This window comes from Mus musculus, chromosome 8 (assembly GCF_000001635.26).
Source record: "Mus musculus strain C57BL/6J chromosome 8, GRCm38.p6 C57BL/6J".
Lineage (NCBI taxonomy): Eukaryota > Metazoa > Chordata > Mammalia > Rodentia > Muridae > Mus > Mus musculus.
The window spans coordinates 94918346-94945123 of record NC_000074.6 but is presented as its reverse complement, the minus strand read 5'-3'; the positions used below and the strand labels follow the sequence as shown (position 1 = coordinate 94945123).

At 48.9% G+C, this 26778-nt stretch overlaps 1 protein-coding gene across 8 annotated transcripts; it reads right to left on the bottom strand.

Annotated features, from left to right (window-relative positions):
* Positions 1–1830: 1830 nt before the first annotated feature.
* On the bottom strand, positions 1831–23313 carry Adgrg5 (adhesion G protein-coupled receptor G5). Of its 8 annotated transcripts, none has more exons than XM_017312886.1 (13): positions 23295–23313; positions 21367–21426; positions 11695–11781; positions 11553–11628; positions 11093–11249; positions 10544–10663; positions 9958–10074; positions 8612–8764; positions 7782–7903; positions 7283–7551; positions 6466–6583; positions 3342–3619; positions 1831–3092 (listed from the first exon to the last, which is right to left on the bottom strand). In XM_017312886.1, exons 3-13 carry the CDS (start codon positions 11756–11758, stop codon positions 2992–2994), a joined length of 1575 nt encoding a protein of 524 aa, XP_017168375.1. In that variant the 5' UTR covers positions 11759–11781; positions 21367–21426; positions 23295–23313; the 3' UTR covers positions 1831–2991. The 8 variants fall into 8 exon arrangements, with proteins under 8 accessions (XP_017168375.1, XP_017168374.1, XP_011246727.1 ...); XM_017312885.1 differs by lacking the exon at positions 23295–23313 and adding an exon at positions 22093–22189; XM_011248425.1 differs by lacking the exon at positions 23295–23313 and adding an exon at positions 21541–21559 and having other exon boundaries at positions 10969–11249.
* Between the last annotated feature and the right edge of the window lie 3465 nt (positions 23314–26778).

Here is a 26778-nt window from a genome sequence, read left to right as displayed (position 1 = left end):
GACATCAGGGACAGAGGGTGGGAGGTTCCAGGAAAAAAAAAAAAGGCCAGCCCAAAGATGAGAAGGAGAAATGAAAAGTGGTTTGGTATGGCAAGATGGAGGAAAGGGAACTGGGCGGGAGAGAGGTCACAGGTCAGGTCCTCTATGTTCCCAACATCCACTGGTAGTTTGGCAGTGAGGAGGAAGAGGATGTGGGATGCTTTAAGCTATGGACAGAACAGGCTGAGACTGCAGGGAGGGACCTTTCCTCCTGGTTCCGGGGAGGCCTGTAAGGAGGCTCTGTCCAGAGTGGGGCTGGTTCTGAGTGGGGCCGCTTGGGGTTTCTGCTGGCAAGAGGAAGAACATTCTGAGTGGGTTGAGAGTGGGCTGACTTGACGGGCAGAGGGGCTGCTCAGTTGGTATCGGTTGGGGTGATTTGAAAGATGGGTGATTTGAAAGATGAAGACTCCTGAGCCAATACTTTTTAATTAGGGTTGGATTTAGCAAACATAAAAATAGATATATGGGACAGGAGGCTGAATTTGAATTTTAGATAACCGAGTAACTTTTTAGAGTAAGGGTGTCTTCAAAAGTGGAATTCTTTTGCATTATCTCGAATTCTCTTTTCAACAGACTCCAGGGCCTTCCTGACCCCACATCTACTGTCAGCTTTTCACCAAATGGCCCCTCAGAGTCTTTCTCTGAGCAGTATCCCCAGACTCCATCCCCAGCCTTTCTCCCTTCCTCCCAGTCCAGGGGCTGGACAACCACCCAGACTAAGTCTGTTGGGAAGGCTGAAGGACAGCTAGACTAACCTGGCAGCGCATTCCTCTCTTGGCTGCTCCAACTCCCCACCCCCGCTGGGGTATTTACATGAAGTGCTACCCCAGAGCCTGGACCCCCAGTGGGGCTCAGAGCCACAGGCTTAGGATGTCACTCTAGCCACATCCTCCATTGGGTGGCTCTGGGCTTACTTGCTCTGAGAGGCCAGGCCCTGTGTGTGACACCTGAACCTTCCTTATCTATCCAGTTGTCCCAATTCCCATAATTCCTCAGCACCCTCATTAGCATGGAGACCCAGACCAAAGATCTCCGTGCTGGAATAGCCATGGGGATGTGGTGGAGGATACTGCCTGGAACCAGAGTGGGAATGAGGCCTTTCCTGTGGTGCAAATGGGGGAGGATTCGTGAAGGGTGTGATAAATGGACCAATGAAGGACTCAGGAACTGGGGGTAGAGATGTGGGCTAGCCTGAAGCTGCACTGTGTGAGGAACATCACTGGCACAGTAGATACCAGAAGGGCTGAGCAAGGTCCTCCTCCAAGAAAAGTGGGAGAGGAGGCCATAAAACAGCAATGGAAGGACCTGCCGGAGGAGGAGCTGTGTGGTCAAACAGCGCCTGAACAGCTCGCCTCCATTAAAGCTGTTAACAACAATAGGGGGCTGAAGAGATGGTCAATACATAAAAGCTTTTGTGCACAAACTGGAGGCCCTGAGCTTAGACCCCAGCACCTATGTAAAAAGCCAAGTATGGTCACAGGAGCCTGTAATCCTACAACTGGTGGAAGTGGGGGAGGGGGAAGGGGGTATCATGCGGGTGGCAAAAGTAGACTCCAGTTACTAGGTGATTACTGGGGTTGCTGGCTGTCAGCCCGGCTCCATGTTTGGTGAGAAGCCCTGTCTCGAGAGCATAAGACAAAGTCATAGAACAGGATACCCAACATCCTCCTCCGGCTTCAGTGCACATGTGCAAGGGTGCATAGGTGCACACACACCACACACACATGCACACCCAAATAGTAATACAAATACAGATCTCCCGACAGCAGTAACCATCTACTGAGACCTCACTGTGGTAAGGCTTGGGTGAATTCTTTCTTTTATTGAATCTTCCAAAGAGTTACTACTATTGTCCTCGCTGTGGATAGGGAAACTAAGGCACAGAGAGACTGAACGGCTTGTCCACAGCCACAGAGCTGGAATCTGAGCCCAGGCAACCTGGCTCAGAGCCTATCCCACTCTCCAGCCAGTGAAGAGCTAAGAATATAATGACCCAGAAACACCCAGAAAGGCAGAGAACCCTCTGTGGAGGATGGCATCCAGCTCTGATCCCCTTATTGTTCAAGTACATGTGTCTAACAGCTGGCATGGGACCTGAGAATCTACCCAACTAGCTGCCCTGGCGCCTGACAAAGCCCCTAAAGCGACCTTGGTCAGCTGCACAGGGAAAGAGACAATGGATGTGTGCTGGAGGTCCCCATTTACCTACTGGCCAAAGGGTTGTCCTCAGACAGGTAACATCTGCATTTCCAGGGGCAGTTTTGGCACCAATGCCTTGGCGTGCGGGCCAATGGCACCCCCTGCTGTCCATCCTGGGGATAGCACTGACTTAATAAACCCCTGGTCTTATTCCCACCTGGTCTGACAGGCAGCCCAGATGTTCTCCCGCTGTGGGCAGAGAGTTTGTAAATGTTGAACACACCACCCCACATCTACACAGTAGTATAGTATCTAGATCGCTCAAGCCCATCTGACTCAGTTTCAGGGAAAGAGAAAGAGGCCTGGTCTTGGCTGCTGGTCTATACCATCTGTGGGGGTTAGAAGAAGGAGGAAGGGCTAGATTTCCTGACCGTTGGAAAGATAGAAGGTTGACGTCATCAACACCTGGGACTGGTGAAAGAAAGAGTGGCCCCAAGCATAGGCCATGATCCTGTAAGTATCTGTAAGTGCTGAGCAGGGTGCAAGGTGTGGTTCAGTCTAGTCTAGCTTCCTGACTTCCAAGCTAGTTCTCTGTCCATAGCCTGGCCAATGGAGCTGCATCCAGACATGAAGGACCAGGATGAAGAGCCACACGCTGCCTTCCATCCCAGGTAATTCGGAGAGATGGAAAAGATCCCTGAAGGGTACAGTAGACTCTGTTGTCCCGCCGCCAGCCTACCACCTTCCCTGGAGGAGCCAAGACCATGGGCTGTTGGAAATAGTGAGGGCAGAGGCTGCAGGGCGGGAGCTGGGTCAGTGTGTCATCTGGGAGGAGCTGACTGCCTCCATCTCCGCCTTGGCTTCGGCATCCGAGTAACGCTTTTGTGAGCAGAACCACAGGAAGAGGAAGAAACCTGCAAGGCAGGCTGGTTAGTGAGAAGGTCGGAACCCAACAACCTCCTACTGGGGACAGAGGGACAGACAGACCTAGAGGGTACCAGGAGCTGTACCTCCATGCAGTTCAGAGGCAAGCCTCTCTTCTAGGTAAATGTGCCCCTAGACCAGCTTAAATGGAGCTGTGGGCTCAGTCATCGTCCACCCCTGGACCTCAGGGACTAGACCTGTCCCAGCGTCTGTGGCCCTGTGAGCTTCTGCAGACATACCATAGAGCGAGTTGAAGATGGTAAAGAGGAAGAGCTGAGGCAGCAGGAACACACCGAAGGAGAAGAAGGCTAGGGTCCAGGTGGTGCCAAGCAGCACAGTGAGACCCAACACCATGGCAGTGTCCCGGTAGGCCCAGGGACTCAGTGCCTTCTCCCGTGCCCGAAGCCTGCACAAGATCCACAGAGCCCAGGCCAGCACCACCAGGTTGAACAGAGATGTGAAGCCACCATAGCCCATGACCAGGATGCTGTGTACCATGGGACTTCGGATCCAGCACCTGCAGGGGGTGGGGGGGAAGGCCAGGATTAGCATGGCCCCCAAGACCTTCAGGAGGCCAAGTGCACCTGAGCCTTGGGACCAGCTCTTGTCCCTGTCTGGTCTTGATGTCCCATCAATCATAACTTGCCAGATAGTTCAAATATATGCCACAGCTCCTCTGCCCAGCTTCCCATCAGCCACCACGGCAGGATCACCTGTCACCTCTGCCCACTCCTCTCAACCAGGATGCCTTCAGCCTCAAATCTGACCCAACTGAACCTCCTCCCCTCCTCCTGCTGCTTCACGTCCTCCACGCCAACCTGAGCAACATTCTAGTGGATGGCTAGCCTGGGCTCTTGCTCTAGAAGATTCCTCTTCTAGCCTACACCCACCATTGTCATCATCTCAATCCCACCTTTGTGCAGAGGTAATCTTTGACCTTTGACCCACCTAGACCTGAGCTGTGTGTGAAGCACCACCCATGGATTGGCGGTAGGTGTTCTAGCATTTAAGAATGGTGGAGCGGATGAGCAGGTGGGAAATCCCACAGAGGGTACTGAACTTGAGGTCCCCCTGGACCCTGACCTCTCTAGGACATCTTCAGGACAGGTGCTCAGGTCAGAGACCACACCCCATGGCCAACGTAGGTCGCCCCAGGCAATCCTCGTGGTAGGCCAGCAGCAGGCACCTAATCATCTCCATTCTACAGTTAGGGAAACTGAGGTTTCTGCTCAGGAGCACATCCTGGTTAGCGGCAAAGGTAGGACTTGAAGCCCCTTGGTCTGGACACTGAGTCTGGATTCCTGTCACAGTCATGTATTTAGATCCCCCTGACTCCATCCTGGGGCCCTGACACTGGACTCACAGTGTTGCTGAACATCATTTATGGCCAGCAGTGAGCACCCTTTGTTTTTGCTGCTACAGAATATTCTAGCATGAAGGCTCTACCTCTGCTCACTACTTTAGCACCTCTGCTGCTGCATGACCGGACTGTATCTAAGGGGTGCTTTTTAAAATGTCATTTCAGTTTAAGGATGCAGACAGATAAAAGGTGGGTAGATGGGTAAATAGATGATTGATAGATAGATAGATAGATAGATAGATAGATGCATACATACATACATACATACATACATACATGAATAAATGGATGGATAAACACACAGACAGACACATATGTATGTAATACATACATAGATGGATAGATAGATAGATAGATAGATAGATGAATACACACATAGATAGATAGATGAGTAGCTAGATACACAGATTAATAGATGATAGATAGATAGATAGATAGATAGATAGATAGATAGATAGGTGCGTGGATGAATGGATAGATGATACATAGATACATAGAGTTAGTTCTATGGGCTTTTAATGGAAGATAAAAGTCACCAAAGCAGGATCATAATCTGAAGGACAGAAAGGGATGACACAGGGAAGCTGGTTGTAGTACAAAGGTTTCCGAACTCCTGGTGGCAGCCAGGAGCTAGAGATGGGCAATGTCCTGGGGGACCACCCTGAAGCTGCTGGTGGGCTGAGTCCCAGCTCTTAGTTGACAGCCTGGGACCTCATGGATGAGTTCGTGAGCTGTCCGTGCCTCAATGGCCCTATGAGGCTGGCAGAGAGGCTGAACCCTCACTGTGACCATTGAACATATACTCATCCACCGAGCCTACCCCACAAACCATCAGCCATTCTGAGCTGCCAGGGAGAGCCACAGAGGTGGGATGCTCAACTCTCCAGATAGCTTCATGAGGGTCTCACTAATTACTTTATTTATTGTTTGTATGTGTGTGGTGTGTGGAGGCATGTGTGCCAGGGCATGCACAGATGTGGTCAGAAGACAGCTTTTGGGAGTTGGTTCTCTCCTCCCACCATAAGTTCTGGGAATAAAACTTGGCTTGGGAGCTTTCTGCCTTTACCCACAGTGTCTCTCTCTCTCTCTCTCTCTCTCTCTCTCTCTCTCTCTCTCTCTCTCACACACACACACACACACACACACACACACACACACACACACACACCTGTCCATGGTTCTTTTTACACTACAATATTGCACCCAGCTGTTAGAAGTGTTCTGTAATGATAAGCCTGATGTCCTTGGATATAGAAAGCCACAGTAGAGTTTGTCTCTACCTCTGCTGACTCCCTGCAGGCCCTGAAGAGGCTAAACTCATCCCCCATAACATTCACCTCCCCTGAGTCTCACACCAGCTGCATGGGAGCTGGGATGCTGGCAATGTCTTGTGTTCTGTACAAGGAAGGGAGAGCTAAGCTGAGCCTGCAGCTAAACAAGATAGATAGATAGATAGATAGATAGATAGATAGATAGATAGATAGATAGATACATACATACATACATACATATATATATATACATACATGCATACATACATAGGTAGATATATAGATGGATAGATAGATAGATAGATAGATAGATAGATGGATGGATGGATGGATGGATGGATGGATGGATGGATGGATGTAAAGATAGGTGGGTGGCCTGAAGACACAGTAATCAATCAGGTACCAACCAAACTAAGTAGCTCTGGGACCTGCACTGGATGAAACCACAGGACCAACCCATTTGGCCATGTGATATACAGCCAAATGTTGCAAGGAGGCCCTCCTAACTGGTCCTAGAGACTCAGCAAGTATTGGTGTCCACTCTATGGCCTCCTAGTCAGTCAGCACAGAGCAGGTCTCCATGGCTGCAGAGGCCTCAGGGACACAGAAAGGGTGGCAGAACCCTGTGGAATCCCCCCCCCCATCAAAACCATGACCGCCTCTTTGCCCCTCAGCCATCAATCACTTCACCATAGAGGACCTCATGGCCCTCCTACCTCACCAGGCACTCACATGGACACATTCTGGAAGCCTGTGCCATTTTCCTGGCTTTTGGAGAGTGAGGTCACACAGGGTCCATACACTGAGCTCTTGATCATCAGAAGCAGCAGCACCAAGAGGGCTGGAAACCCTGAGGGGTGAGACAAAGACTCAGGAGGCCCCAAGACAACCCGGCTCTGATCCTCTGATCCTGTCTGGGCCTGGTGACAGAGGAGGGGTGCACGCTGTGCTGCTGAGCTGCAGCTCCAAACAACTTCCAGCCTCAGAGTCAGGACGTTTGTCTCAGAAGAGGCTCCCCTCTAAGGTGTTAATGAGATGCCAGGCTGAGTGGCAGCCGAGGTGGTGGTGGTGGTGGTAATGGTGACCTGAGATGTGGTAAGGAGCTAACAGGAGGTGGCATTGGTTGGGAAACTTGAAAGGAAATGGAGATGGGCTGAAGCAGTGATGGAGGGGTCTGTGATGGTGCTGATGTGGTAAAGATGGTGCGGAGAGGATGGTGGGATGTAGTGAAGGTGAGGAAGGTGATGGGGATGGTTGAGATGGGGTGGGTAGAAATGGGAGTAAAGCAGTCATGGGTAGCAGAGGGGGGACACGATGGTGGTGATAGTGGGGACAGGGGACTTGGGGCAATGGCAGTGTTGAAAGCTGAAGTAGTAGACATGACCATGACGGCAGAAGCAATGATGGTGCTGGGGGTGGAGGTGATGCGGGAGCCAATGTCATTGATGGAGATGGAGTTAGAAATGGTCATCGTGAAAGGCAGGAGGACTTGGGGTCAGCACCTTGTACCCTGGAAGTTCCAGAGACCAGTGAGATAGGTGTCCCTTACCCCAGCCCAGCATGCAGAGCTTGAGCAAGTATCGGCGAATGTAGGCGTTGTAGACACGCCCCAGGAAAAGGTAGAGGTTGAAGCCTTCGATGGCCATCCAGGTAAGGCTGCTGAGCAGTGCGTAGTGTAGGACAGCAGCCAGCACCTTGCAGACGGGCCTGGGCATGGTGGGCAGGGTCATCTGGGAGCTCAGAAGGAAGGTGACGTTCAGGAGCAGAACAGAGCCATTCAGGTTCATGTGGATACGTGTGGTGGAATCGCTTTGCTTCCTGTGGGTAGGACATCACCCAGATAGTACCATGGCCCGGCTCACAACGATGGGGAAACTGAGGCAAATGGGAAGGGACCTAATGGCTGCCACAGTGTTAGTCTGGCTTACTTCTGGCGGCCTATTCCTCAGAGTCACACCCACCTGCCCGGGGCGTGGAAGCAGACACTGGGGCAAGAGGGAAGACCCAGATCAGCAGTGGGGCAAGGCAATGAGCATACAAAACGTTACCTGGACTGAGCGTACAGCAGTATGGTGAGCAGCGAGGCCACGATGGAGATGCTGCAACCCACAAAGGAGATGTACTCAAGAGGCACCTGCAGCTCAGCGGGCACGGGGTCTCCAGAGAGCTGCTACAGGGCAAAAAGAGCTGAGAGCCTGAGGCATAGAAATGTCCAGCTCTCTCTGAGCTCTGCCGGAGAAGCCTCCCAGACCTCAGCCCCAGGCCTGCAGCCCAGCCCAGTACTGCCTTGAATGAAGCTGTAGCCTGCATCATGGTCTTTGCCACCTATAACTGCTATCCTTGTCCCTCCCCGAAAGCGCTCTTGAGCCATTCTATGTACAACAGCTGGGGAACGGCTTCTTTCACTGCATGGACAGGTGTGCCAACCCTGGTGTGTCTGGGGCCTTCCTCCTGCCACCTACAGTGACTGACTCAAGAGCCTCTTCCCAGATTTGATCCCAAGACGGAGGCTGGGGCAGGGAGGCTCTTGGAATCCACTGGTCTGTTAGGCAGCTAAGGCATGAGCCTGCAGATGCTGGCCGCTGCATCATTATTCCCCTGAGCATCCTTAGCTGAGGGCCAAGCCAGGATGGAGCAAGCATAGTCAAGGGCTAGAGATGGAATCCTGACTTAGTGTGATTTAGCACCTGGATCAAGCCATGCCTAAAGCCTAGACAAACTTTTAAAGGAATGCAAGTCCCTACGTTTATTTATGTGACTTAAGCCTAAAAGGCTTGGGCTTACTGGATTATGCTGTCCTTAGCCTTGAGTCTGTACCACATATCAGCCCCCCCCCCGCACTTCTCATCCCCCTCCCTCAAGGTGAATGCCCCCATACCATAAGCACAGCGAAGTAGGTGAGATGGTTGCAATGGCAGAGAACCTGGGTGGCTGAGGGCTGCTCTGTATAACAGCCCTCAGGGCTCCAGGCCCCCCAGCTGCTCTTGCTGGCTCCCTCCTTCCAGAAAACACAGGATACTGTATACCCTTCCTGAAATGAAATGTGGGTGTCAGTCCAAGGGTGCTAGACAAGATCTTATATTAGGGGCTGGGAGACTGGGGCCCAAGAGAGAGTCAACTACACCACTGTCAACATTTTGTGGAGTCTGGCTGGGCTTTGACAATCTCAGATGCCAGCCCTGCCTTCACCACAAATCCTCAGTGTCCTGGACGAGTGGGCACTCTTCTCCAAGCCTTGGTTTATTCATCTGCAAAATGGACCATACATATCCAAGTCCCGAAGTTGGCAGAAACACAAAAGACTATTCAATATTCTCAGGGGCAGTGCTGGCCCTTCATGCTGCAGATCTGCAAACTGCTGTTTGCTGTCTCTTCCCAGACTCATCGTGAGAAACTCATTTGCAGTCGAGCCCTATGGTGGAGGTAAGGGGTGTGATGCAGGCAGGCCATGGGAGGCAGCAGAAGAGAGACAGAGGAACGTGGATTGAACAGAAGTGGAACAGGACACTTATTCCAAAGCTCAGAAGGTAGAAGGAAAGGTTGCAGTGAAGTTGAAACTGCAAGCCTTCTTGCCCAAGTCTGGAAACAGGCAGAGCCAGAAAACAGCACTCTGGGCTTCTTCACAGATGCAGGCAGACCCGGGACCCAGAAGCATCAGCATCAGGACCTGTGCCTCCCGGGCATCCTTTTCTGGTCCAGCATCAGCACCAGTGCTACCCTTACCCCATATGACCCAGCCTAGCAACTCCATACAGCTGGATGCAGCCTGGTTCAGCCACAGACACGAGTCTGGTTTGCACTGATGCTGAAGAACCTTCTGAGAACAGAAGGGGGAACCCAGTGTCTTCAGCCTCCATCTTACCAACGAAATGAAAGCCAAGGCAGGAAAACATTGCAGAGGCTAGAGAAGACTGAAGCCTAACAGTATTATATCCCATTCCTGGATCCAGCTCTGCCTGAAGGTGGAACGCCCCTGAGCATCCATTGATAGGAACATATACATCCCCATTAGGGCTTAAGCAAGCTTAAGATGGCGCTGTAGCCCTAGCAACTGAGAAAACAAAATAAAACAAAACACCACAAAAAACTTCTTCCTCATTTCTTTTCAGAAATCTTCAAAAAAAAAAAAAACAGATTTAAAGTTGTTTCCCAGATGGTGCCATGGTTTTCAATTTGGCCAAGCCAGGGCTGACTGGGCTGGGGTGGGGGTAGACCCAACAGTACCAGACTCCGATTATGCCAGAAGCTGATGTTGACTGGCTTCTGAAGGTTGTTCACAGGCCTGTGATCCAGCTGGGCCCCCAGGACATAGTTATTGAGCAGTGATGAGTTCCGGTCATCCTGGTAGGGCAATGGAAATGGGGCTAAGTCAAGAGGAAGTCAGAGAGACCCTGGGTGAAATGAGAATTCTCATCCCAGACCCTCCTCCCCATTGCCTTCTGTCTGCCTCCCATCCCAGAACAGACCCAGATACCCTAAGGTCCTGGGTCTCGTTTGCAGATCACAACCCTCCCTCTTTGTGAGGGCTCATATATATTGTCAGTTTGACAAGACCTCACATCACCTAGAGTTGAGCTCCTGACTATGCCTGCACGCTCCTGCAAGACTCCCACCTTGATGGACTGCATCCTGCAACTATGAGCAAGGACAACCTCTTCCTTCCTTAAGTCACTTTTGTCTCTCCCTTAGGCAGGTGGGGTGAGTGGGGCCCAGAGAGGTAGTAACCCACTACAGCACACAGTGAGCTTAGCTGGTCCACACCTCCTGCCAACCTGTGATATAGAAACCTCCTGGACCACTCCCTGCTGACCTGAAAGAGGTGTGCAGTGAAGAAATAGATGCAGATGAGTCGAAGCTCAGCAGGCCGGGAGGTCACACAGGCACCCTTGGTCAGCTCAGCAGGGAATTGCATGGCATGTGGGGCTCGCACCTGTGGATGGCAGCCAATGGGCTGGGATCACAGATCCAGTCCTAACATCTTTCTGTTCCCTCCCCATTAAACCTTACCAACCAGGTCTTACCTGAGCCTCCACCTTCTGACGACACCTTCCCCCAGACCTCTCCACCCATCCTCATACCCTAAGAACAGAGCCACTCCAGTGCACACCCCAGCACTGGCCAAGCATCCCACCCTGTTTACACCAGGGTCCTAAAAGGACACAGGTAACCGTAGCTGCTACCAGCCCCCAGGATCTGCCCTCCACCTTCAGGCAAAAATCAAGATGTGACCCTGACCAGGAGAGGCCATAGAGCACTTCCTCTTTCTGATCTTCCCACAGGAAAGCAGATGAGGTCGCTCCCAGCTGACAGGGGCAGAGCAGGGACAGGGACGTGCAGGACTTCCCTGGCTGCCTCTGACCTGGGAGACATTTGTCAGTGTGGTGCTGGACAGGGAAAGACCAGGAAAGTCGCAGCTCAGCTTGAAGACAAGAGACTGGATGGAGTTTGTCTGCAAGGTCAAGTTGTGCCCGCCGAAGCTGGCATTGAGCAGCTTCTGCTCCAGGCTGTGGATATGCCTAGAAATGGGAGAAGGATCTGGAGACAGCCTAGGGGTGGGGTCTCCAACCCAGCCCTCCCTCCATCATATCTGCTCCCCAGCCCCTGTGTAAGCCGTGTCCCCCACGCAAGTCTTAGAGCCTAGGAAATACAGGGACCTTTTTGGTTTATAACACTTCATCAAGGGTCCCCAATAGACAATCGACTGGTGGAAGACCGGGTCAAGCTTCTCCTGCAACCCCAGATTTTGGTAGCAGGCACACAGTGGGTACTCAGTCACCGCCTACTGAGTGCATCTATGGCTGAGGGTATACCTGACTCACCTCGCTCTGGAAGACAAGCCCCGGCCTACGGGCTGCTCAAGGCGCTTCATCAAGACAAGTAGGTCTGACAGGGTTTCTGTGGACAGTGGGATTCAGACCTTGATCGCTTCTCAGCACTCCTCCCCCATCGACTGTCACCTACCTACTAGGACAACTTGAGCAGCCAGAAGGCACAGGTAGAAGAAAAGGGCGCCGTGTGGATCCATGTCCTCGCCAGTATTCTCCTGGCCTTGGGGAGGAGATAACAGTCACTACAGGAAGGATGCTACCTCTGCCTTCTAGACATTTCTGCATTTCTCCACCGCTTTCTTCTCCTTTTTTGTTTTTTTGTTTGGTTGTTGTTTTTATTGTTGAGATGGGGTCTTCTTTAGTCTAGGCTGACCTCAAACTTGCTATGTAACCGAGGGAACCCTTGAACTTCTGACCTCCCTGCTTCCTCCCAGCAAAGTGCAGCAGTTCATCCCAACACCCAACAGTGCTGAGGATCTAACCCAGGGCCCCATGCATGCTGGGTAAGCACTCCACCAACCGAACTGCATCCCTAATTTGGGATGCTTCTCCAACTCCTGCATTTCACGGATAAGGAAACTCAGGCTCAGAGGCCAAATAGTCCTTGCTTGAAGGTGGCTGAAGCCAAGGGTCCCTAACCCCAGAATGCTTGACTATAGCTGCTGATAGCTCCCCAGCCTTCGAGTCTCCCTGGGGATTCCCCAGCCTCACTGGGTTGGGGCATCACTAAGAGCAAGCAAAGCATGCATAATCTTGACCCATCCTGTCATAACTCCATGCTTAAGGATCTATAGTCTCCTTTCCTGAGTTTCTCTGTGTTGATAGACCTTGCTTAGCATGACCAAGGCTCTGGTTCAATCCCCAATACCTGAGAGAGAGAGAGAGAGAGAGAGAGAGAGAGAGAGAGAGAGAGAGAGAGAAGGGAATAAATGAATGAATGAAGGGAGATAGCTCAGTGGGTAGGCCCTTGCCACATAACCATGAGGACCAGAGTTCGGATCCCCAGAACCCACGTAAATGCTGAGTGAACAAAGTGACCATCTGTTATTCTAACCTCAGAGTACACATAGGGGATCCCCCAGAGCAAACTGGCTAGTGAGATGAACCATATTGGTGAGCTCTGGGTTTGATTGAGAGCCCCTGCCTCATTAAATAAGGATGGGAGGGAAAATAGATCGATGATAGATAGATAGATAGATAGATAGATAGATAGATAGATAGATAAATTTGGGGGGATTTTTTTGAGTCAGGGTCTCACTATGTAGCTCCGGATGTCCTGGAACTCACAATAGCCTCAAACTCATAGAGATTCCCCTGCCTCTGCCTCAGAAGTGCTGGGATCAAAAGCATGGCTACTAAGCCAGGCCTTACAATGTTTTTAGTGATATGGCAACATTATTCATTTAAGCAAAGACATACTAACTAATCTATTTGGTGTAAAAAGCTTGACAGAAGAATAAAATAATATAGAAGAAATTCCATGTACACTGTGAATGAACCTAAAGAATGTTGCGCCGGGCGTGGTGGTGCACGCCTTCAATCCCAGCACTCAGGAGGCAGAGGCAGGCGGATTTCTGAGTTCAAGGCCAGCCTGGTCTACAAAGTGAGTTCCAGGACAGCCAGGGCTATATAGAGAAACCCTGTCTCGAAAAACCAAAAAAAAAAAAAAAAAAAAGAATGTTGCTTGGTCCTTTCGCCAGGCAAGCAGGATCCAAGCAGACATCCATGACTGGTGGTCAGATGTGCTTCTTTTGATATATCACAGCGTCAGAGCTTAGCATTCCCCAAATTGTATTTCTGCGTTGTTACCTTATTCAGCAGAATGCAGCCATGAGCCCCAAAGGACAGAAATTTGGAAAGGAAAACGGTTTAGCAAAAATAAGCAAAACCATCCTCCCCGCCATTGCACACAGCATACAAAGTCTGTTTATGCAATCATCCGTTAAGAATGTGCCTAACCTGATCAGTGCGACTTACTTTCCATTCAACAGCTTTCGGGAGTCAATTAAAGCTATTAAGGAAAGAATTTTTAAAAATAGGGCCAGCAAGATGGCTCAGGCGGTAATAGTGCTTTGTGCATGATAAACATCATGGCTGAAACATTTGGGTGGGGGAGCTCAGCTTACAGCTTGCATTCCGTCATGAAGGGAAGTCAGGGCAGGAACTGAAGCAGAAGCCATGAAGGAACATGCTTACTGGCTTGCTCCTCATGACTTGCTCAGCCTACTTTTTTTTTTTTTTTTTTTTTTTGGTTTTTCGAGACAGGGTGGGTTTCTCTGTATAGCTCTGGCTGTCCTGGAATTCACTTTGTAGACCAGGCTGGCCTCGAACTCAGAAATCTGCCTGCCTCTGCCTCCCAAGTGCTGGGATTAAAATCGTGGGCCACTACGCCCGGCTTCAGCCTGCTATCTTATAGAACCCAGGACCACCTGTCCAGCGGTGGCACCACCTACAGTGGGCTGGGCCCTCCCCCATCCTCATTAATCAAGACAGTGCCCAACAGGACATTCCGATGGAGGCGATTCCTCAACAAATGTTTCCTCTACCTAAGATGACTTTAGCTTACGTCAAGTCGACAAACAAAAACAAACAAACAAACAAAAACCTAACTAACCAGTACTCTGCACAGGCCTAACTAACAGAGTTCCTTTTTCAGAACTCATGGTAAAAAGAGAGAACACACTCACAAAGGCTGGCCCCTGACCTCCACATATATGCCGTGCAGGAACATGATCACACACAAAAATAAATAAATGTAGCAGTAAATAACTCAGCTGCACGTGTTTCCACTCACACAGGTGTGTGCACCCTCATGCACAACACGATAATCAACTAAAGTGCTGGCCGGTTTTATGTCAGTTTGATACAAGCTGGAGTCATTTGGGAAGAAGGAATCTCAACTGAGAAAGTTTCCCTACCTGTAGCGCATTTTCTTTGATGACTGATGTGAGAGAGGCACCAGCTCGTTGTAGGAGGTGAGGGTTTGTAGCCCTGGGTGCTTTAAGAAAGCAGGCTGAGAGCTGGAGATAGCTCAGCTGTTAAGCATACTGAGTGTTCTTCCAGAGAACCTGGGTTCAATTCCCACACCCACATCTACGATACCAGTACCAGGGTTTAATACGCATTTCTGGCTTCCCTGGGCATCAGGCACATAGATGGTGAATAGACTTACATGTAAGCAAAGCATCAATACACATTTTTTTTAAAAATTAAAGTTTAGAACGTAAGGAAGGAAGGAAGGAAGAAAGAAAGAGCAGAACAAGCCAGTAAGCAGCATTGTTCCAGGGTCTCTGCTTCTGCTCCTACTTCCAGGTTCCTTGAGCCCAGCCCTGACTTCCCTTCACAATAGACTATAAGATGTAAGCCAAAATGAACCCTTGCTTTTGGTCATGGTGTTCTATCACAACAATAGAAACCCTAAGACAGTAAATAAAATAAATTCTAAAGATTACAAAGATAAACAGAGCTAAGGCTGTAGCTCAAAGGTAGAGCATTTACCCAGCATATATGAGGTGTTAGGCTCAACCCTCAGTACCACAAAAAAGAAACAGAAAAAAACGAAGGGAGGGAGGGAGGGAAGAAAGGAAGGAAGGAGGAAAAGAGGGAAGGAAGGAAGGAAGGAAGGAAGGAAGGAAGGAAGGAAAAGAGAGAAAGTGAGCTAGCTTGGAGATGGAGAGATGACCACACAGTTCAGGGTGCTTGCCCTACAGTCCTGAGGATCCAACCTGTAAGAAACCATTGTTTGCTATAAGCACCTGTAGCCAGCCCCATCGCCAAGTGGACAGAGTCAGGAGGATTGCTGGGGTCTGGCTGCCTTCCTAGCCAAGGCATAAACACAGGTTCAAGAGACCCTGCGTAAGATGAACAGGTAAAGAGTGATGGAGGATGCCCCACACTCTTTTGATCTCTATGTGCCTGCATACAGAAACTCGCATACACAGATACAAATAAAAGACCTTTTATATATGTAATAAAATTGTGCCAGTAAGATGGCTCATTGGGTAAAGGCACTTGCCACAGTGCCTGACAACCTGAGTTAAATCCTCAGGACCCACATGGGAGAACGAGAGAACAGTCTGCCACAACACGTACTATGAACTGCACACAAGGACACACGCGTGTGCACACCTACACAATAAATAATGCATGTAAGAATGTAAAGCCTAGTTCAGCAGAACACACCTTTATTCTCACAGCAGTACACAAGCAGAGACAAGCAGACCCCTGTGAGGTCTAGGCTATTCTGATCTACCTAGGGAGTTTAAGCCATCCAGGGTGTCTTAGTTAAGGTTTACTGCTGTGAACAGACACCAAGACCATGACAATTCTTATGAGGACAACATTTAATTAGAGCTGGCTTACAGGTTCAAAGGTTCAGTCCATTCTCATCAAGGTGGGAGCATGGCAGCATCCAGGCAGGCATGATGTAGGAGGAGCTGAGAGTTCTTTATCGTGTTCCAAAGGTAGGCAAACAGGAGAAGACTGGGTTCTAGGCAGTTAGATGAGGGTCTTAAAGGTCAAGACCACAATGACACACCTACTCCAACAAGGCTACACCTCCTAGTAGTGCCACTCCCTGGGCCAAGCCTACACAAACCATCACACAGGGCTATGTAGTGAGATCCTGTGTGTGTGTGTGTGGGGGGGGGTTATGATTATTATTAATTTATAAAAAGAAAGTTGAAGTTGTGGAGAGATGGCTCAGCAGTTAAAAGTGCTTGTTGCTTGCAAAGGACTTTGGTTCAGTTCCCAGCACCTACATGGTGGCTCACAGCCATCTGTCACTCTAGATTCAGGGGAACTGATGCCCTCTCTTCTTCTAGCCTCTCCAAGCAGTGTGCACACATATGGTGCATATATGTGTACACACACACACACACACACATGCCTATAAAACACTCATACACATAAAATAAAAATTACAAATAAATAAATGACAACTTTAAAATGTCTATTAATAGAGGGATGGCTGAATACGAGAACAGCCTGGCAATTGTGTGTGTGTGTGTGTGTGTGTGTGTTTGTGTGTTTGTGTGTGTGTGTGTGTGAGAGAGTAAGACAGAGACAGAGAGACAGAGGGAGACAGAGAGACAGAGAACTGAGCGCTGGGGTCTGTAGCTCAGTGGCAGAGTGCTTGCCTCATCCGTTCCATTGCAACAGCACAGACACAAACTGAAACTAAACAAACATCTGAGCCTCAACCATAAAAGCCTGAAGTTGCTGTTAATTGCTTATCTAAGAAATAAAAACCTACATTCACACACACACACACACACACACACACACACAAATCTGTACACAGACATTCACATTGGCTTTATTAATAATATCCCTGAGCTCGTATCTCTAGCTGCATATGTAGCAGAAGATGGCCTAGTCGGCCATCACTAGGAAGAGAGGCCCCTTGGTATTGCAAACTTTATATGCTCCAGTACAGGGGAACACCAGGGCCAAGAAGCAGGAGTGGTGGGTAGGGGAGCAGGGCGGAGGGAGGGTATAGAGAACTTTTGGGATAGCATGTGAAATGTATATAAAGAAAATATCTAATATAAATAAATAAATAAATAAATAAATAAATAAATAAAACAAAAGGAAAAGGAAAAAAATCCCTAAGTTGGAGGGCTGGTGAGATGGTATCAGTGGTTAAAGGTGCATGCCACGAAAACCTGATGACCTGAGTTCAGTGCCTGCAACCCACTGTAAAGGTTGCAGAGGACTGAATCCATGAAGTTGTCCTTTGACATCAGCATTATTTCAGTGGCTCATGTGCATCACACTCACACACACACATTATAATATACAATTAGTAACCAGAACAATAACAAGAATAATAAGGACGATGGCTGAAATTGGGATCAACCCCAATGTTCCAATTGGTGAATGGTTAAACTGTAATATGACCATGCCATGAGATGTATGTAACTCAGCAATTTAGAGGAATATATTTTTTAAAATGTATATACCTGCCAGGTATGGTGGGACACGCTGTTTATCTCAGCACTTAAGAAGCTGAGGTAGGTTAATCTCTATGAGTTCTGAGCCAGTCTGGTCTACCTAGTGAGTCCCAGGCTAGACAACAGTGAACCCTGTCTCAAAAAAGAAGAGGGGTGGGGAGAGAGAGAGAGAGAGAGAGAGAGAGAGAGAGAGAGAGAGAACAGGAAAAAAACCTACACAATTAGATGGACCTCAAAGGGATTCTACTAGAAAAAAATCAAAATGTTAAGACAGCATGACGTGACCAGCAGGACATGCTTGACATGAAAATTACAGAGACCCAGATGAGATCAGCGGTTGCCACAGGCAAGGCCGGGTTCCTGAGCATCTAGGAAGTGGGAGCGTGAGGACTATGTGGTGATTGAGGAGTTTGTGTCGTGACTGTGTTGGCTGTTTCAGGAATTTCCATGTGATAAAATGCATTGCATTCGCTCTTCACCCACACTGATTCATTGTGTACGGGAATACATACTGAGCTGATGATCTCTGTGAACTGCACCAAAGTGAATTTCCTGGGCTTGACACTACACTACAGGTGTGTGAGGCATTGCTATAGGTGTGTAAAGCATTGCTATGGGTGTGTAAGACATTGCTATGGGTGTATAAGGCATTGCTATAGGTTGTGAGGCATTGCTATGGGTGTGTGAGGCATTGCTATAGGTGTGTACAGCATTGCTATGGGTATGTGAGGCATTGCTTTAGGTGTGTGAGGCATTGCTATGAGTGTGTGAGGCATTGCTATGGGTGTGTAAGGCATTGCTATAGGTGTGTAAAGCATTGCTATGGGTGTGTGAGGCATTGCTATAAGTGTGTGAGGCATTGCTATAAGTGTGTAAGGCATTGCTATAGGTGTGTAAAGCATTGCTATAGGTGTGTAACACATCACAATGGGAGAAAAGTGGGTAAAGAACACGCAGAACTATTATGTATGATTTTCTTTGCAAGCACTTGTGAATTTGAAACTCTTCCCAAACATTTCTTACACATGTAAGAGCAAGGTGCACATCTGTGTGGAAACAGTGTCGCCTCTCTGGTAACCCCATCTGTGTTTCTAAGGTTTGCTCATATGCTACATTTGCACACATCTCTGTTTCTATTTACTTTTTGGACAGCTTGGACATTTATATCTTTCAAATATAAACAGTAAGTAAAGAAATAAATACAAAACGCTATAAAAGGCAAAGCAGTCCTCTAGTCTGGAAGTCTAGCTGCTCAGTCCTGGGTCACTGACTTGCAGGATAATCCCTTCCTTGGAGTCTGTTACAGCTTGCTTCTAAGTTTCTTTATGCAAACACAGACAAGTGAGATCTCTGCCATTTAATATACAAAGTGTAGCCTGGGCCATTCCGTTCTGTCTTGAAAATACATCTGGGAGAGTCTGCTCTAACTGTATCCAGGAATGCTACCTCCTCCACTACATGTGCTAATGTTATCTTACGTGTGCGTCAGAATTAACAGTTCTCTGTTAACAGCATTTAACAAGAGCAGGGAGCCTGATGTCTCTCAGCCAGTTCTAGTCTTATGATTTTGCAGCCAAGCCAGGATGTCACTCAGTGGAGCACTTGCTGATCATGACCAGGCCCTGGGTTCCATCCCCAGGACTGCAAGCAACAAAATCCAGTATTCCCAGTGTCTGTGCGGCACTTCCAACCTGTACGGGTTCCCCAGTGGTACATTGGGGTACAACATTCCTGTCATTTGCTTCTCTTACTTTCCAAGAAGTTTCCCTGATAGGAAAACCAGCCCCTGCCTAGTGCATGGGCACAAATAGTTTCTAGCTTGACATTATTTTTTAACATCACATGATCTTTTATGTGTGATGTAGAAGCATCATATTTAGTCTTTTGGTTTGGTTTGGGTTGGGTTTTGAGGCAGGGTCCCGAGGCCTAACCTGAGCTAGCCTCAAGCTCACCATGTAACTGAGGCGGGTCCCAGACTTAGTATCTTTATGCCTTCACTCCCCATGCTCTGAGACTACAGGTGCACACCTCTACGCCTCATTTTATGTCACCCTGGGGATCAAACCTAGGGTACTGTGCTTGCTAAGCAAAGCACTCTACACACTGAACTGTATCCCTAGCCCATCACTTTCCTTAATCCTGTGTGTTAACCTATAAGCCAGTCTTAAGGTAGGGATAGAATTAGGGTACTAGAGCATCATCCACTTAACTTCCTGGGGTCTCAGAGAATGGATGTGGGGCAAAGTTTGGGGGGACCAAGGAAGCCTTCAAAGGGACAACATGAACTGTTTCTATTGAGACAGCCTGGGTTATGACAGTAGAGGACCAGGTGACACAGAAAACCTCAGCTGATGGAACTCTTAGTGGAGAAACTGAAACCCCAATGGGTAGAAGAATTTGATCTCCAGGATCAGGGCCCTAAAGCCTGGTTTCCAGACCTTAGCCCTGCTGCTCCCAAGCAGAGGCACACAGAGAGGCAGCCTGACCCCATATATAACTGAAAATCAAAAGACCAGAGCTGAAGCTCACCCCATCCCCACCCCAACACCCCAGACAGAAGCTGTGGCTGCCACTTCATTCTCACGGGCAAACCTTTGCTTTTGCTTGTAACCTCCCGGTACCCACCCTGTCTCTGCCGATCAGGACCCAGGCATCATCAACCTGTCAACCCTCAGCCGTCAGGTTTCTATCTGTGCAGTTCATCACTTGAAACCCCCTTTCCTGACTTTCCAGGTGATTCTGGAAGACGGCAAGACGACATAATACCACAAAAGCCAAGCGTTTCCTTGGGGCTCAACAGCAGCCCCGTAGCCAAGCTGGGACCCAAACCTGGGCTTTCAAATTCCAAGCCAGCACCAGCAGCAACTCCCCAAAGGTGCCTGAAAAGCCAAGTGGTGGTAGGCAAGTGAGCAAGTATTTTAGGTCAGTTAAAATTGGGAGATTAAGATATACGTGAACAAGAAAAGGACCTTAGAAAGCTATGGGTTTAATAACCAGCTCCACTATTCAGTGCCCAGACTGCAAAGCACTGGCTTAAGAAACTGGCCTCAGTGACCTTCCAATTTCCTCGTGTGCAAAACTAGGCCAGAGAGACCCATTTCCCAGGGAGAGGAACTCAACCATTTCTAGGACTCTTTCCTGTGGGAATCAGCCCCTGCCCTAGGTCTAGTCCTCTAACTGTAGGCCTTGGGCAGGAATACATCTTCAGTGCATGGGGCGTAGGAGCCTCTGCTTTCCACCCAGCACAGATCTCGTACCTCAGCCACGCCAGGTCCTGCCCAGGACAATCCTCCTGCTTATACATGGCTCCTCAAACAGCCATCCCTGCTCACCACTGGCTGGGCTCTGCCTCTGGCTTTCTCTAGGTGCCCCTGGCTGGGATGAGGAATGGGCCAAGTCGATCAGCATCAAGTCACAGCCCAGAAAGATGCTGCTGTCAGCTCTTTTAGAAGTGGGCAACGGGGGCCACTGTAAACCACCAAGGAGTCTGGCCCCGCTTGTCTGGAGGTCCTTTCTCTGAGACCCTGTGTCTCCCAGGCTGCACAGGAACTTCCTCAGTTCCTATTTGCCGGGCGCAGAGCATCTTACAGTCTACCCGCTGTCACTCAAGCCTTGTGCTACACGACTCACCTCGTTTTCTATATGAGAAATCGGGATTCGGGAAAGCTACCCCCCCCCACCCCCCAGATATAATCATGGCTTAACTTCACTTCTGAAAGTAGAGGCTTCTCTGGAGTTGGAAGGAGGTGGGTCCCTAGCTTGTCACTCCTGGGATGGCATGAGATCTGTGCACCTGGGGTCTGTGGATGGGGACCAATGGGTGGGAGGGTGGAGGGGTCCAGGGGACTAACCTGTAAAGCAGTCAGCGGCAGTCACGTCCTCACTGCTGTCTCGAGATGGTCCTCTAGCTTCTGCAGGGAGAAAAGGAAGTTGAGAGGAGTTGAAAGCTGTGGCTTTTCTGTTCACCTCGGCCTACTTACTCCCGGGCTTTTCTGGCCTCCCTTCACCCTATGCTCCTGCCTCACTTCTTTTGTGGTAGCACTCTCTGTTTCCTCTGAGCTGTCGGCTAGATCAAGGTCCCCTTGGTCACACTCTGGGGGGGGGGGGGGGCGGGTGGAGGGGGGGAGACTGGGCTCAGCCTCCCCAGAAGTGCCAGGAGAGACAGACAGCATGGTGTTGTGGAGGGTTCAGGACGGTCCAGCTCTGCACCCTTGGGCAAGCTATAGCTCCTTCCTAAGTCTCAGTTTCCCCATTTATAGAAAGGGAAAATTTATATTTTTAATATATATATATTTCCTCATGTATAACAGCAATCAGACCTGCAAGTGTCATAGATGCTGAACTGATAGCCTAGAGAGGACAAGGACGCAGTTCCAGGTGGTCCAGGGCAGATCTCAGGAAGTATGGCCAGAATAGCAGGGAGAGAAAGCAGACTAGCCTCGCCTTCAGTCAGAAGTCCCACGAGCGTAGCCTATAATACCAGCTATGCTCTCTACAGAGTCCTAAAGAGACCACGGAAGTGATTCAGAGATGGGGAGCCTATCCAAATTCCCTGCAGAAAATCATAACTCAAGAACCTCTTCTGCTCCTGCGGTAGTGGGGCTGAGGGGCACAGAGACGCAGGGAAAGGAAGAAAGCACGGGTCCCAGCACAGTCTTCCTGCCCTCCACCGCTCAAGCCAGCTTCTTCACAGTCAGTTCCTCATAGCTCACAGTGGGTGTAAGGGGCTCAGAGGGAAAGGGGGCCCCACCCCAGATGCCATCAAAGGTTTTGCAGGGCCCCTGTACAATTGTGTCTCAACTCCTTGGCCAGACTCCCACTGGGTGACTTAGATAAGCATTTGCCCTTTTTGCACGTTGTTTTTTTTTTTTCCTGGCTATTGTCTTTAGTGGTGTTTGGCCTCAACCCCAGGGCCTTGTGCACGCCTCGAAAGCATCTGCTGGCTGAACCACCGCCTTAGCTCCCACACACCCATGCTTTAGTTTACTATAACCAGACGTTCACCTCCTGGCCTTTCCTAGGGAGGGTGGGGGAGGCGGTTGTCCGGGATGCCTTGGGGACTGAACCACCAACTCCTTTATGCTCCGTGGTGAGCAGCTGCACAGAAGGCCTAGGTAGAGAGCTCTGATCCCCAAGTCCCCACAACCTCTGTGTTTCCTACCTCACTGTTCCTGCCTCAGCTTAGGATGCCGGTCACCCCTGCATACAACACCGAAGAACACACTTCACTTTGGACAGTCTTATGCTCAGAAGCCAGATCAGTAGCTTCCTCGGTCCCTTGGAGGAGAAGATATTCCCATCCCTTGACAAAGGTCTCCCCACTTGTGTTTGTGTGTAGGGGATCTGTGAAGGACTATAAGCATGACTAGACATTAGAACAGGGGACTAATACCAAGAGGGAGTCATCTACTCTCCAAAGCTTCCCCAGTCTTGATGGCAATCTGAAGCCTCCAATTAGAGGAGACAAAACATCTTGAGCCTCTCAGTTCACACCCTCTGTGTTGCCGATCTGGGCCAGTTCCCCTTCCTAAAGCAATCTGGCAGTTGTCATACTGATACTGCACTTGATGGGGGTTATTCAGACAGAACAACACACCACAGGCCAGGCGTTCTGGGCTCCAGCAATCCTTCTGGTATAGCTGGAACTACCTCTGTGCCTGGCAGGCTTTAGCCTCTTTCCGACCCAGACTTTTGTTCCTCTTCTTCCCACCCCACTCCCCCGACCCCACCCCACCCCTCCACCCCTACCCATTCTTTGTTCTTATTAAAAACAAGTTACCTGAGCTGAGTATGGTGTGCAGGCACAGTCCTGCAAACAGAGCATTCAGGACTCCACTGGAGACCCTTCAGCTCAAGGCTAGCCTCAGCTGCGTAGTGAGATCTTGTTTCAAAAAAAACAAGAACAAAAACAACAAGAAACTTAAAAATTTTTTAATTGTGGTAACATATGCATATATCACAAAATTTACTATTTTATCCATTTATAAGTATTGAGTCCAGCAACATGAGATACACACACTGTTGTGTAACTATCACTTATTGTCTATCACCAAGCCTCTTTGATTTTCCCAAACATAACATCTCTCTCATTAGACCCAAAGGCCTGGCAACCACTCTTCCCACTTGTCTCTATCAATGCAGCTACTGTAGTGAGCACTTATACCCAGGATCATATAGTGTGTGTCCTTCTGACCGGCTGATTCCCACAATGCACACCCTCGAGATTCAGTGATGTCGTACATAGGTCAGAAAGTCTTCCAGATGGATGCAATGTCGTGTGCCTATAATCCCAGCAATTGGGAAGCTGGGGCAGGAGGAACCAAGAGTTCAAGGTCATTCTTAGCTACAGACAAAGTCTGAGGTCAACCTGTGGCGCATGAGACCTTACCTCAAGCAGCAGAATCTGTTTCCTGCACTGGGGAGAGAAAAGAGGTAGGATCAAGTGATCCAAGCCGGCCTGTGCGATATGCCCATGTCTCAAGAGGAAGGGGAGGGGGGAAATGTCCTTTTAAAATGTTTAAAACTATTCCACTGGGTATATACACCATATTTTTTCTATCCATTCGCCTGTTGATGAGCAGGGGTTCCTATTACCTCCTGAATTCTGTTCATGTCCCCAGTGTGCATGGGTATACAAACAACATTTTTTTGACTAAGTTTCTAGCTAAATTTTATTTTGTTTTGCTGAGACAGGGGTCTTAACTGTAACCCTTGGCTGGCCTGGAACTCACCAAGTAAACTAAACAGGTCTCCAACTCAGAGATCTGCCTGCCTTTGCCTCCTGAGTGTTGGGATTAAAGGCATATGCCACCACACCACATCTAGCTAAATTATTAATAGCATTACTTTATTTGAATGCTATTCATTTTAATAATATTTTCTATTTACAGCACCTTATTCACAGATCTCCTATTTAGTGTAGTAATAGGGAGCATTGCCTTGAAATATACTTACATTCTAAAAAGTAAAAAATGCCAATGTGGTCTGGAGAGATGGCTCAATGATTAAGAGAACTGACTGTTATTCAAGAGGACCTGGGAGAACACATGGCAGCTCCCACTTGTCTGTAACTCCAAGATGTGACACCCTTACACAGACATAACACATGCAGGCAAAACACCAGTGCACATTAAATAAATAAATAAATAAGTAAGTAAATAAATAAATAAATAAATTGAAATGCCCATGTGCTGATGGTAATGGTAACAGCAAGGGTATAGAAGCGACATACTAACACAGGCCCCACTCAATCTCCAGTGTCTTGAGTCTGAAGACAAAAACCCCTTGCCCTGTCCACAGATGAGGGAGGCTAAAACCAGATTACCATTTCACTAGAGGTGCCTAGAAGAGGGTCAGTAACCAAACTTGGGAGATACAGGCTCTGCCACTTCCCAGAGTGAATTTAAGCCAACCAATGGGTTTCTGATATTCCCTGGGCTCATCATGACATGGTGGTAATGACGGCCAGTACAGAGTAGCTGCACAGCTAGGTAACTTAAGAGAGCCATCTAGCCTATATGGCCAGCATGTACTGAGTTCCAAGAGTGAGTGGCTCCCCTCATCTCATCCACCCTATGCAAAACACACACACACACACACACACACACACACACACACACACACACTACTTCCTCTCCAAAGAGAGAGGGCTCAGTTGCAATGAAGTCCAGTCAAAGGCTAACTATACCATAAGCCGGACCTCCATCACTTTCCCACCCTTTACCAGCTCCCAACACTAGAGAAAGAGCTCTGAGATCTTGGTTCAGAGCTGTCACTGCCAGGACATCCCTTCTCCCTGGGACATCTCACTGCTGTGAGATCCCATTCGAGTCAAAAGCCAATCTAAACTTTCATTTCCCCAGGTCTAGAAGGAAGTCTGTTTTTTCTTTTTGTCTTGTCATGAGTTCTCAATATGTGTATCTCACACATTCCCCCTGTACATGATGTAGAGGACAGCCAATGGAGGGTCTGCAGGCTAGTGATCTGTAGATGCTAACCAAAGTGCAAGCATTCCCACCCAAACTGGTCTTCTGCTGATTATAACAGCTGCCAAGCAAGCACCACTCACTACCTGCCCAGCACATGAAGGGGCAAGTGAAACTATAAAACTTGCAAAATCTGTGGGACTTCACAAAGTTGGTGGGGGTGGGGCAGAGAAGACAGCTGAAGACCACAGAGAAGGATGTGGGGGAAGTGTATGACATCAAAAAGATGTACTGAGTTCTCAGAATACTCAGTGGGGGGCTGGGGGTGGGGGGGAGATCTGAAGAAGTGGCTCAGTGGTTAAGAGTACTTAATGCTATTTCAAAGGGCCCCAGTTTAGTTCCCAGCACCTACATGGTAGCTCATAGCTATCAGTAACTTTAGTCTCAAGGGATCTGAGCCCCTCTTCTGACCTTGGAGGCCACCAAATACACACAGGATCCCCTTAAAGGGGGGAAGGTCAAAGGATCCTTGTTTTTGAAGAAGCCCTAGTTTGTTTGTTTGTTTGGTTTATTTATTTTTGTAAATCAGGGGTTTTCTACTAGCTCTGGTTCTCCTGGAATTCACTATGTAGATAGACCAGACTGGCCTCAAACTCCTGTGAGGCAGACATCTGCCTGCCTCTGTCTCTGCCTCCCTAATGCTGGGATTAGAGGCCCCAAGTGTTGGGATTAAAGGGGTGCACCACCATATCCAGCTAGCCCCGGTATTTTGGTAAAACAAAACAATCTCTTACAGCAAACCAATAATAGCTCAACTCCGTAAGGGGGGAAAAAAACCTTCAACATTCAGTATGTGATTCACTCTTCACAAACCACTATGCTCGTGACCATGATTAGAATTAAAACACTCTTAACCAAGAAGTATGTGATTCGTTTATCTTCATAATCTTTATCTTTTCTGGACAATAACCTAACCCAGCTTAGCTGCCCACGCGTTTTTGTGACTTTTGGTCCTGTCGGCAAGACAGACCAACCTCGAAGCAGGATGTGAAGGGGAGATACCATCTTGACCTTCTTCTTCCCTGACAAGACTACAGACACCCTATCCCAAAGAGAGAGAGAGAGAGAGAGAGAGAGAGAGAGAGAGAGAGAGAGAGAGAGCCTGAGCCTAATGGGTGTGTACAAGAAGGTCAGAGGGTTCTGCCAAGCACCATCGCACACCAGAGGGAAAATCTCCACAGTGGGAGTAGGTCCCATCACTCTCCTTTATAGGCCTGAAGTCGCTTTGTACAAAAAAGGGAAACCGAGGCCCAGTGAGGACATGGACTCTGGCCCAAG

Bases quoted from the DNA above. Each gene is read 5' to 3' on its own strand.
- Adgrg5 (XM_017312886.1), bottom strand. From the start codon at position 11,758: ATGGATCCACACGGCGCCCTTTTCTTCTACCTGTGCCTTCTGGCTGCT. The intron at 10,664-11,092 runs GTCAGAGGCAGC...TGCCATCCACAG, and splicing joins CACTGACAAATGTCTCCCAG to GTGCGAGCCCCACATGCCAT. The intron at 10,075-10,543 runs GTCAGCAGGGAG...TTGCCCTACCAG, and splicing joins TCACTGCACACCTCTTTCAG to GATGACCGGAACTCATCACT.